General features: G+C 39.4%; 1 protein-coding gene across 2 annotated transcripts in view; it reads left to right on the top strand.

Annotated features, from left to right (window-relative positions):
- The window catches only part of LOC138018457 (fibronectin type 3 and ankyrin repeat domains protein 1-like), a 14,983-nt gene extending 4,337 nt beyond the window's left edge, over positions 1 to 10,646 (top strand). For both annotated transcript variants that reach the window (XM_068865087.1, XM_068865088.1), the window contains 5 exons: positions 868 to 1,055; positions 1,280 to 1,342; positions 2,595 to 2,702; positions 3,038 to 3,205; positions 8,151 to 10,646. In XM_068865087.1, the coding sequence (XP_068721188.1) occupies positions 868 to 1,055; positions 1,280 to 1,342; positions 2,595 to 2,702; positions 3,038 to 3,205; positions 8,151 to 8,542 (919 nt within the window). In that variant the 3' untranslated portion in view covers positions 8,543 to 10,646. The remainder of the gene's footprint in view (positions 1 to 867; positions 1,056 to 1,279; positions 1,343 to 2,594; positions 2,703 to 3,037; positions 3,206 to 8,150) is intronic.
- Positions 10,647 to 12,500: the final 1,854 nt, after the last annotated feature.

The raw sequence follows: 12,500 nt of genomic DNA, 5'->3' as shown, positions 1-12,500 counted from the left end.
AGTGTTCCCATATAGAAGCCCTGTCACACAGTACTTCTTCATTAACAACTTTGTCGCTTTCTAATTCATAATTTCAAAGTGATACAAAGGACTACACAGTCTTTGGCAGTAAAATAATGGGACTACAGCTATTGGGTGCACCTAGCACAAGGAAGGGTGGCAACAACACACCCTGTGAGTGACTGTATGGGGATGGCAGCAACATCCCCGTGATGCAACTAACGAGGGTGGCAGCGACACCCCCTGAGCAATGAAGGGGTGCAAACCCCACCCATTCTGCTACGTGGAATGCAAAGTGGCAGGTGTGCACCCATACCGTCCTGTAGGCCAGCTTTATTGAAAAACAGGGCAGGGAAAGGGTAGGAGAAACTAAACAATATCCGATACAAAGAGAGACAGTAGCATGTGTGGGAAGTGGCAACAATTGAGCATTCAATGTCGTCAATCTGATAAGAGCATAGCATGATGTAAATTGCAAACTTGCAACAATGCTGGTGTGTATTCTGTATAAACAAAGACATGTCCATCGAGGTATGCAGATTGCATTGATTAAATGAAAGAGTTTTTATCAAGGTCATTGCAACGAACTGTTCTATTAGATGAGAACCATGTGGTCTCTTGCTGGGTTGATAAGCAGATGTAAAAGTGCTCCAAGTAGTTAAGTAAACTCTATTTTACAAGTAAAATGTCCATAAACAGTATGTGGTTAAAACCTGCAGAGTTTTTTCTTGTGGTTCAAAATTTTGCTTTTCCTTTGTTTCAGATTATAATAATGAATATTAGACATTTGAAAGAATCAAAATTGAACTGGTTTGAAAAACTTGAACCACAACAATGTTCTCATTGCTCTCTCATTGTAATTATTAGGAATGTTTTCAATGGCCTTGAGGCACGCACACAATACAGGTACAGAGTGAAATGTGTGAATGATTTAGGGTCAAGCGCTTGGAGTGCTGTTATAACTGTGTCTACAACAAAGAAACCCATGACTAGTGAAGATTTGCAGAGGGCTGTCACAAAAGGAGATGTAGAAACAGTGCGAAATATTCTTCCTGGTGAGTAAAGAGTGTATTTCTGTATCGAGTACAAAGATCAAAACCATGTGGCATGTGTGCATTTTTATCAGAAGCGTAAGCTCATTTTATTTGAGCCAGCTCTTGTTTCTTTGGGTGCAAGAAATTAGTATAAAATCATGAAAATTAGGTGTTTGTCTGAACCTTTAATTAAGATCATGGCATCTGGATTTACCTTTTAAAATTCAATGTTGTTTCATTTAAAGGTTTGAGTTGGCAGGCTGTGGACTCACCAGATAAGTTTGGTTTGTCTCCCCTTATGATTACAGGTACTTCAAATATTGTAAACAGCTTTTTAAAGGAATACATTATTAGGTAAAGAACAACTTACTGGTATATTTAACCAGGTAGCAATGTGAGTACACAAAATTTTAATATTATTTTATTTATTTTCCTTATTTTACATTTTCAAAAAAGAAAACAAGCTTTCATAAAGATTTAAGCTTTATCTGTTGCATATTTAACGAAGCAGAAGGTTCATGAAGAAGTGTATGTCAGTGGTCAGGGTATAGATTGATGTTTTTTTCAAGAAAAAAATAATTTGTGACTATTTGCGAAGTTATTGATTTCCTGCAAGAGTTTGATGCTAGAAAGAGTTGATGTGGAGTTCATGTACCTTACTCTTCCGTGATTTATATTTATACTGGTATTCAACTTTTTTAGGGTTAATTCTTTGATATAATAATAATAATAAGAATAAGAATAAGAAGAAGAAGAAGAAGAAGAACTATTATTATTATTATAAATAATAGTTATATTAATAATAAGTTAACAATAATTATCATTATTATTGGTAATATTAAACTAATCATTAGTAGTTGCTAGTATTATGTCAGCATTTCAAATTTTTTTTTTTTTTTTCATGTATATTTATTGTTATTATTATTCTTTATTTCAATCATAATATTCATCTATCACAGGGTTGTCTCATCATGATTACACATCAGCAACTAACCCTCAGATTCCCTAGAGGGTAGAGCTCTGTGTCTGCCAAATCACAGTCATTGGTTTCGAGACCTGAAATTTTTTTGTGCAACTGCTAAAGCTGCTTCCATAAACTTAAACTGTAATGATCATTCTACTTAACAAATTGAAATAGGTTCAGCGTTGTCTGTATTCAAAATGTTGTGCGTCGAGTGAGTCCACAACATTTTGACCACTGTGATGTTGAATATCATTGTCGATAAGAGTACAGACAACGCTGACCCTCTTTCAATTTGTTTTTTACCACAATATTCAACACCAAAGGAGGTGTTTATTTCAAAGCGTGACAAAAATCATGACACAAAGAAAGAGCAAGCGTTGTCCATAACTTTCTCGCAATATGATTGGTTTATTTCCCAAAATGAGTGTTCCTGATTGGCTATTACATTGTGTGACAAATTGATGCAAGCAGTATTGTCTAGACAATTATTTGTCTAGACTCTTATTGATGTTGGGAAATTAGCCAATCGGATTTTGAGATTATTAGCAAGTTGGTTAAAATTCAAATCAATGCCCTACTTTGTGTTCTACCAATAGCACAGAGAGGTTATCCTGAGGTAGCAAGAGTCTTGCTGGAGAGTTCTGCAGATGTCAACTTTCAGAGCACGAGTGGAAAAACGGCTCTCATGATGGCATGTTTCTCAGGTATTGAGAGGTTTAGCGGCTATTGTACCACCCTAGATATCTGTGTGGTAACGTGAAATCACTTTCAGTTTTTGGGGTAGGGTCGTACCTCTTGTTGAACACCATATTTCATTGCCTGTATAGTGTCGTACTTCCTATTGTTTTCTGCTAAATCCATTGTTATCTTTGTTGGTTCTATTATTCTTTTGGCCAATCTTGAAGCCCGTTCAACGAGGTACGACACGACCCAATTCTTGGTGTATCTAGGGGTGTCTTGGGAAAATGTTTACCATATCAGGCTACAATGCCTAACTTTTGATTTTGAAGAGTTTTCAATAGCTTTGTTTACTCTACAGGTAACTTGGAGGTTGCACAGCTTTTAAGGCAACATGATGCCAAGTGGGATTTAGTTGATCGTACAGGCTCAACTGCACTTCACTGGGCAGTGGATGGTGCTAGTTTGGACATGATCCGTTGGATGCTTCAGAATGGGTGCATTGTGGATACCAAAGATGAAACTTCAGGTAAGAGCAAATTAAAAAACTTAAATTGTTGCATGTTTGTGTTACCTTAGACCCAAAATAAAAAAAGTAGTTCTTAATGGTTTGATTTTATCTTCATTTTGCCTTAGTTATCTATCTCTGCCTTTGGTTTTATCAGAAAATTCCCGTTCATGTACTTATAGCACAGGAAGTGCACACAAACTATGTGCTCTTTACGGTATTTTGAATTTCAAGGATTATGTAGAAAAGCCTCATATTATTGTAATAAATCCTGAACATTATTGAACATCAACATTGACGCGATTTTGCCTGAAATGGTGTGTACTGTCGTTCTTGGCAAATTTTAACGATTTAAGAGGTTGTACGCTCAAGTGAATGTCCGATGCTGTACCTCTTAAATTGCTAAAATTTGCTGCTTTCAGCCACAAGAACGGCAGTACGCTTCATTTCAGGTAAAAAAACAACGTATTCATCAGAAGTTATTACGATAATATGAGGTCCTTCCCCATTCCCATACATTTTCTCTAAGTTCAAAATACGTTAACGGTCACACAGTTTGTGAGGGGTGCAGGTCCATATTGGTGTTGGTATTGGACTGGAACTAGCTTGCAATGGAGGCTAATGCGGGGGAACCTTTCAAATGCAAATTCCCCCGCATTAGCCTCCATTGCAAGCTAGTTCCAGTCCAATACTGAGAATACCAATATGGTATATTCCCAGTCGCGTCTTATGTGGAAGTACAAGGAAAGGTTACGTTTATACAAACGTTGGCCGTGTAGCACTTATATTTTAAACAGAGTTAACTGGATAGAGTGTAATGTGAAGTGCTAGATTTCAATCCCATATGAACCATGTGAGCGTTAGCCCTACAGATGGAAATGGGCCCACACAAGGACAGAGAAAAACTCTGACCAGGGTGGGAATTGAACCCACGACCTTCGGGTTAGATCTCCGCCGCTCTACCGACTGAGCTACAAGGTCAGACGGGAGCAGGCCGTGGGAAGGTCGTGGGAAGGTCGTGGGTTCAATTCCCACCCTGGTCAGAGTTTTTCTCTGTCCTTGTGTGGGCCCATTTCCATCTGTAGGGCTAACGCTCACATGGTTCATATGGGATTGAAATCTAGCGTCTTATGTGGGTTGAGTTTGTTGGTTCTCTACTCTGCACCGACGGGTTTTCTCCGTGTACTCCGGTTTCCCCTCGCCTCAAAAACCAACATTTCGCGTGCCAGGACAGAGGTGTTTCCCAGGTTGTTATACTAATCATCTCTAATGAAGAAGAGATACTTAGCAATATTAATGTGGTTGTATGAAGACAAGTTAAAAGACAAAACAGCTCACTTCCGATTGCCTTCCGCCTTCAACTGAAAACGCGCGGGCTTAAGCTCCCTAACGTTATTCCCTCTCGTTCACATCGTACAATGTGGGCGAAGTATCCTGCTAAAAATGATTTGGTACGAGCGGTTTCAGGGTAAAATATGGAACGGAAAGTTTGCATTTGTACGCTCAAGTTTCATTAAAACCTCAAATTTGGTGATTCACGTCTTTATTGTGCAGAGTACGGCCCAAAAATATTGTGCTAAAACGCATGCCGTTGTCAACAATTTTTCAAGTCGTTTTACCTTATTTTGTTGTAATTATTTCCATTATTTCAATTCATCGCAGTACGGTTATGAACAGTCATGGGTTCAAATATCAATGTATTTCAATTTCAAGGTGATCCCTGGTTGTGCATACATTTTTTTCCAAAATGGCCGCCATTTCGCCAGTTCGAGGCATCAAGGGCTATTTTTTTTGAGAAAAAGGTGTATTTCGCCACCCTATTGTGTATAATTTCTTGCGTTATTGCCGCTCGCTGAAGCGCGGGCACATTGATAAAATGGCGAATTTTCATTGACGCCTAGCTTAATCTGTCAAGGAATGGCTGTTTTCTTCTGAAGGAGAACGGTGACCCCCATTTTTTAATTTCATATATTTGCTGACAACGGTGTTTTCATGAAGTATTAAAAATATCAGCCAAAATCTATGGCCAGTTTTTTTGGCAATTTCATAAAATTGTACGGAAGGAGCCATTACTAGTTGAAAAGCCCACACGAAAGTTAAATCTACTTTGGAAGGTAAAGTACTTACAAAGGCATTCAAATACATTTTTCAGGAAGGTACTTGAATTAACCATAGAATGACCCAACGCTCTGCCATGGATTACATTTATAAAACCGAGCTAAATTTGTCCAACATTCGGGGTGCGCGGCAATAGGCCATTTCCGAGTTCATGTCTGCCTCCTCTTCAAGGCGAGTTTAAGTGCGAAGTTTTTGTTATGAAAATTAGTTTCTGTTCATATGCAAAGTAGAACTAATTACCATCACAAAAACTTCGCACTTAGACTCGCTTTGAAGAGAAGGCAGACATGAACTCGGAAATGGCCTATTGTCAAAGTAGTTCAAATAGCCGTATTCGCCAGCGTCGTACCATGGAAACGAGCACAGTGACCTCCCTTTTTTTAATCATTTTTATAATGACATGTTACAACAGTGTGCGTAGTTTCATCGGAAATCTATGACAAGTTCTAGTGTTGGTTTTCACTCACGTGATCAACAGGCATGTTTTTCAACGAAAACATAATAATAATAATAGAGTTCAATTTCCGGAGGATTTGGTCGAGCACCAACATGGCGGTCGTGACGTCATGTGAAAACCGAGAATTTCTAGGGAATCGCGTTAAAGGAAACCTCCACTAAAACAAGAACACAACTTTAAAATATTAAACATAATGTTTACAAGCAAAATTGTTCAAACGTTTTCTAATGGAATCGTTTGTATCCGAAATAAATGAATTTCAAAAACGCTTGTTTTGGTTTTCAAATTTCTTGGGCGTCGCCATCTTGAATAATTGTGACGTGTTATGGTTGCTCTTTTGTATTTGCACAAAGAGCTTTTGTTTTAAAACAATAGGGCAACCATGACACGTCACAATTATTCAAGATGGCGGCGCCCGGGAAATTTGAAAACCAAAACAAGCGTTTTTAACATTTATTTATTTCGGATACAAACGCTCCCATTGGAAAACTTTCGAACAAGTTTGATTGTGAACATTATATTAACTATTTTAAAGATATATTCCTGTTTTAGTGGAGGTTTCCTTTAAGCAACGACGACGGCGACGGCAACGAGAACTTAATCTCAAAATATAAATTCACGTTACTGTAATCACTTCGTGACTATTTCAACCTTTTTAATATGACAAGGGTGTGGTAGCTCCTCAAAAATGACACTGGTCGGAACGGCGCTTAAATTAGGGGAGAAAATGAAAATTTGTCCTCGAGTTCTGACGTTCTTCATAAAACCTCAAAATTGGCTATTTCACGTTGTCGTTTTGAAGAAGACGGCAAAGAAATGGACAAAAGTGAAAAACGCACGTGCAGGGCGTGCAAAGCCATTTTTTTATCCTCTAAAGGTCCGGTAATACGGGCAACATTTTCCTTCAACTTTCTCGCAACATTGTTGCATTGCAAGTTGGAACCCTTTGTTACTTGTATCACTGCGCGCGTGACCAACTTGTCTCGCAGAAAAATATAATGTTGCAAGTTGAGGCGTCGTGTTGCGAAAGGTAGACTCGAATTCCACTTTCTGCAACAAATTTTTGTTTTGTTGCTCGCGTTACAACTGAAGCTTCAACTTGCCTCGCAACAAGTTTGAATTCAACGCTTGTGATTGGCTGTCATCGAAGCGCGGCTACCCGGCAAATTAAAAAAAATGGCGGACGGAGAAGACGAGCTTGAAGTTGTTGAAGTAGACCAGAAACTCTCGGAAAGTCAGAAATTTGCCCTATACAATGACCTATTGTAGTCTTTGGGACACCTCGTATGTCCCTTCAAAAAACAAGCAGCAAAAGGTAAAAAGGAAAAGGCTTGGAGGAACTGTCACAAAAAATTCAACTTATCGCCGGGCTATCGTAGTGTTTGGGACACCTCGTATGGAAATCCATTGTCGCATGTAAACTTTTCGATTTCGTTTTCGAGGCCTTTCTTCGTCTTCACTGAGCAAAAGGCCCAAAGAAAGAGCGGCAAGCGCTCTCTTCCAACAAAAAAAGAGTTGAGCAGCCGCCATCTTTGTTTACACACGACGGACCAATCATGCGCGCAGGATTCGGGAAATTGGCAACACTTGGTCACGCACGCGGTAATACGCGCAACAAAGGGTTTCAACTTGCAATGCAACAATGTTGCGAGACAAGTTGAAGGAAAATGTTGCCCGTGTTACCGGACCTTAAATAAGCAAATTTGTGACGTTCTCGTTGCCGTCGCCGTTGTCGTTGCTTAAGCTCCCTATTAGGGAGCTAAGGCAACGACAACGGCGACGGCAACGAGAACGTCACGAATTTGCATATTTAGTGGTTAAAAACAATAGCTTCGTACGCCTTGCACGTGCGTTTTTCACTTTTGTCCATTTCGTTGCCGTCGTCAGCAAAACAACAACGTGAAATAGCCAAGTTTTTGGTTTTATGAAGAACGTCAGCACTTGAGGATGAATTTTCATTTTCTCTCCTAAAATGGAGTGCCGTTCCGACTGGTGTCATCTTTGAGGAATCACTACACCCTTGTCATATTAAAAACGTTGAAATAGTCCCGAAGCGATTAAAATAACGCAAATTTATATTTTGAGATGACGTTCTCGTTGCCGTCGCCGTTGTCGTTGCTTAAGCTCCCTAATGACGTGAAATCACCAACTCGAGCTTACAAATGTAATCCTTTCATTCTCTGTTTTTACTCTGAAACCGCTCGTACCGTTTTATTTTTAGGATACTTCGTCCACAATGTGCGACGTGAACGACATGGAATAATCGCGAAAGACTTGCGATACTGCAAAGTTATTTTGAGGTGACTTTTACGTCGAGCTCGCGGCCGTAGATCTTAAAGTCCCTAATATCTTCAGTTAAACACCATAAATACTAATTATTCTTTTCTGTAGGTTGGACCCCACTCATGAGAGTTGCTGCCGTAAGTGGTAACGTAAATGTAGCAAAAGTTCTTATTCACCATGGAGCAAATGTGCACACGATGGATAAAGATGGAAAAACTACTCTAATGAATGCTGCATTGAATGGCAATGAGGCTCTTGTCAAACTTTTGGTCAAGAAAGGCGTCTCCGTAATGTTGAAATCAGAGCACGGCAAGACAGCGCTGGACTTTGCAAAATCATTCGAACGTGAACGGGTCATTCAGTTTCTTCAAGAGCATGTAGAAGCTCACAGGAAAGCAGACCATGAACAAAAATTAGCAGAGGCCAAGGAGAGACGAGCAACTCGCGAACGGATGTCAGTAGTTGTGAACTCGGTGACATTTGAAACTGACAGCAACTGACACCTTTACAAAAATTCTAATCGGTTCCGGCAATCATATCCCTCTCCGTTTGTGTGTTTAGGCCCTTTACGGGAGAGGAGAGTGTTTCCCTCTCTTGCCAAACGAGCAAGCAAGAAAAAAGAAACGCCTGATGGTAGGTTAAGGGAGAGGTTCAACTTTGCGCGTTGGAGGAGCATTTCTAATTTCCTTGTAATGGATAATTGCTGTTTGAAGAAAAAAAATTTTTCCAGTTAGAACATTTGATTTCTTTTGTCGAGTGATCTAAGTCTTCAAGCTCCCACCAATATTAGGGAATAAAATCGTCATTTCAGTTTAAGATTAAATTCCACAAAGTTACAGGCGACCTATTTGCTTTCGGTAAATACCAGCAGACCTCTTTGAGCGCCACAAATTGAAAAACAACCCTTAGGCTCAAAGTTTTTCCCGGTTGCGAATCTTTGAGGTGATTCTTCATTTAAGAAATCTTAAGCCCTCGTGCAACGTGAGATGCTCCTGGTTTGCACAATGGTAGAAAGGTCCTAGCTCAAAGACGAACGTGAAAGATGCATCATTCGAGTGCAATACGTTTTTTGCATTCAGGTTACGTGGATGACATTGCATTTGACCTTTGTATTACGATCTTAGCGACAGGCTCCTCAAAAGCGGAGATTAAAGATCGTAGCACCATGTAAACAGTTTGGGGAAACACTAGTCCATGAAAGCTGTCGTGTGTACAGCAATTTTAAACCAAACGAGAAAATGTCTCATCTTTCTTCCTCTGTGCAATCTGAATCGCATGCTCAAAATTTTTAAACTTAACTACTAAAAATAGTATTCATTTCACAAACTTTCCCTGCTAGCCCGGGCTAGCACACATTTACGCGTCATTACTACGACTTCCAATCGAATTTTTTTCAGTTGCTATTGTGATTGGCCAAACCAAATTAGTCAGCGGTTCTCTGTCCAATCACAACGGACGCAGCCTGGAGAAGATTAAATGAGCTTAACCATTAAGTAAAGCAAAAGAATTACGTGCAGTCGTCGCTAAACGCGGGAAAATGCTTGGAGCAAATCATCATTTGTTTGCTTTTGCCTCCGATTGGCTAAGATTATGGCATGAGACTTTTGTAAGCCAAGCACCAATCGTGACGTTGCTTTCGGCATTCTAAAAGCCGCCTTAAGCTGTACGATGTTCTCTTGTACTTGCGTTAAAGTTTCAGAATATTTTCTTTCATATTAGAGAGATTTAGCATTGCGTTCAGTTTACATGAAAGGGCGGACGGTGGGATGTTGCTTGTCGTAAAAGCATGAAAAGATGAGCCAAAATCAAACACCTTTCTATGACTTTTGACAAATACGTAAATGTCACGCTTGCGTTTGCGTAGTAGCCTGCACCACAGACGAAACCAAACCTCTGATCATGTCCATTACCGAAATCCTTGTCCTGGGCCCCCAGCAGTGTACCACGATTTGAGTACGTGCCATGATTGGTCTGTTAAGAAAAACAATTGTTCGATAAGACTGGTAATAGCCAATCAGGTTGAAAGGAAAGTCCGTTGGAGGTCCAGAACAAGGATCTCGGTGCTTCTTCGCAGACCTTACTAACCGCCAACCGGCGTTAGATTACGTCTGCGACGCAGGATATTGCCGTAGAGGCAATGCCAAATATCTGTAATATCAGCGTTTTTAATGATCTGCGAGACAGAACTAGGTTTCCAAGGTAAAATTTTATTTCGATGTCTCGAGGGACTTAAAACTTGTATACGTTTATGCCATTCGGATTGTGTCTGAACAGGTTTTTCCAAAAAGAGTTCTAAAAGAATATGTTCCATTCTTATGCGTGCATGCAGTTTACATTACCATTTGAGCATTACTTCGCGTTTATTTTTTATAGTTAACATTATATAATTATTTTTAATAATAAAATAATAATAATAATGGTAATTTATTTGAACAAAAAATACATTATTAACATTGATGGCAGCTGATTACAGAATGTTTTAAAGTTCATCAATTTCTTGAAGACTGGGAATTGAATACTTAAATTTTCCATTGATAAATTTGTTTCATCCTTTGGAAACGACATGATGATTTTGAATACATTAAAGCCTTTGCGAGATTTTGATTTTAATTTTTATTCTTAGCTCTTACAGTAAACTGAGTAACCACATCTTGTGTTTTTATTTTTCTTGAAATAGAGCGGTTTTCAATTGAGTGTCTAAAGTAATTAGCGAATTACATTGGTTTTACATTACTTCACTCAGTGATTGGTTCAAAGTTCTCGCGCCATTTTGTCAACCAATCAGAAGTGGAACCAAAACCAATCGTGGCTCGCGCGTGCACATTTTCCCGCGCTTTGTGTAGGCTACGTGTACTTTCTTCGAGTTTTGATTGGTTTACTGGATTGTCCGTGCTTTTTGATTGGCCAAAGTAATTACTTTGGTTTTGGTTTTACGACACTCGATTGAAACTCGCTCTATTACTGAAAATCTTACCCCAATTAAAGAAAGGAACCCAGGATAACTCATTGACTTAAACCATTCAATAGTCTCCACTAAAGTCCCTCTTATTCCTGTTACCCACCACACAAATGGAAAAGGAGCTTGATGCGTTTTTCGACGGACGGAGGAAGGGAAGCAACGTAAAGGAAGTTCGTTTTAGCCTTTGTTGATCCTTAAGGCTGGTTTCCATATGATCTTCCCGATCGCCTAAATATTATTTGAAATGACGAGGGCGAAAGGGACGATTATATGGAAACACTACCCAGGCGATCGACCCGGGCGACTGAGACAATAGGCCATTTTCGAAATATCAAATATTCAGCTTAATTGTGAGGTAGTGAGGACAAAAACAATAGAAGTACGTTGGAATGAATGTGAAAAATATTTACATATCATCCAGTTTCCTTTGTCTTTGTCCTCACTGCCTCACTATCAAGCTGAATCTTAATATATCGAAAAAAGCCTATTAACCTCGATCGTCTGGGTAGAACTCAGTTCAATCAGAATGATCAAGGTCTCCTCAGTCGCACGGGTCGTTGGCGATCATCTGGGTAGTGATTCCATGTAATCGTCCTGATCGCCGCTGAGCATTATTTGAAACGACTGGGACAATCGCGACCATCCTATGGAAACCAGACTTTATTCATAAAATTCAAGCATTAAGCTTTTGAGGCGGCCAAAGTTTGGAAATTTTACAAACGATTTTCACCTTAATTCATTCATAATCTCGACTTACTTAAGAGCTGAAATACCTTTAAATGCTCTGCTACTTGAGGCAAAAAAAGAAAATTTATCAAGTAATAAATTTGTTTTACCAATGAGCTACAAGCTCACTTGGAAAACAAGCCTTTTATCACGCCTCTTCTCCCTCCAAGAAAATTGAGCGGCGCGGGCTTACGATTTAAGTCTCTCATAAAAAAATATGGAAAAGAAAAAAACAACGCTCCCCCCCCCCCCCCCCAACCCCCACAAACGTTAATCATATGGGCCCAGTTCCTCAAAAGCCGATTAACGCTAATCTAAGATTAAAAATTAACCAAGCAGTTTATTTCTCTACTCCCAAATGCTGTTCAACGCAGATTTTCGGCAGAACTTTACATGAAAAGACGTCAATCTTGAAAAACAAAAAAAAGGCAAAAGAAACTTTCACCAAAAAGTTGAAAACGTGAAACAAAAGTTTACGCTAATCCTGGATTAAGTTAATCGGCTCTCGAAGAACCGGGCCATGGACCCTATCAATAACCAAGTTCAACTCCTGTCTAAGTAACATTTCACTTGTCTACTTTAGCCTGCGAACGGGCCGCTCGATTTTCTTCGAGAAAGAGAGCGTGATAAAAAACCTTTTTTCCGAGTGAACTTGTTCCTCATTGGTACAACAAATTTATTACAAGATTAAATTCTCTTTTTTTTGCCTCAGAGCAGAGCATTTAAAGGCAATTTAATTCAATTAACAGCACGCACCCTGGCTACTCCTTAGT

The sequence above is a fragment of the Montipora capricornis genome, chromosome 10 (assembly GCF_036669925.1).
Source record: "Montipora capricornis isolate CH-2021 chromosome 10, ASM3666992v2, whole genome shotgun sequence".
Taxonomy (NCBI): Eukaryota; Metazoa; Cnidaria; class Anthozoa; order Scleractinia; family Acroporidae; genus Montipora; species Montipora capricornis.
Note: the sequence above shows the minus strand (reverse complement) of the source record. Positions and strands in the feature narration are given on the sequence as shown.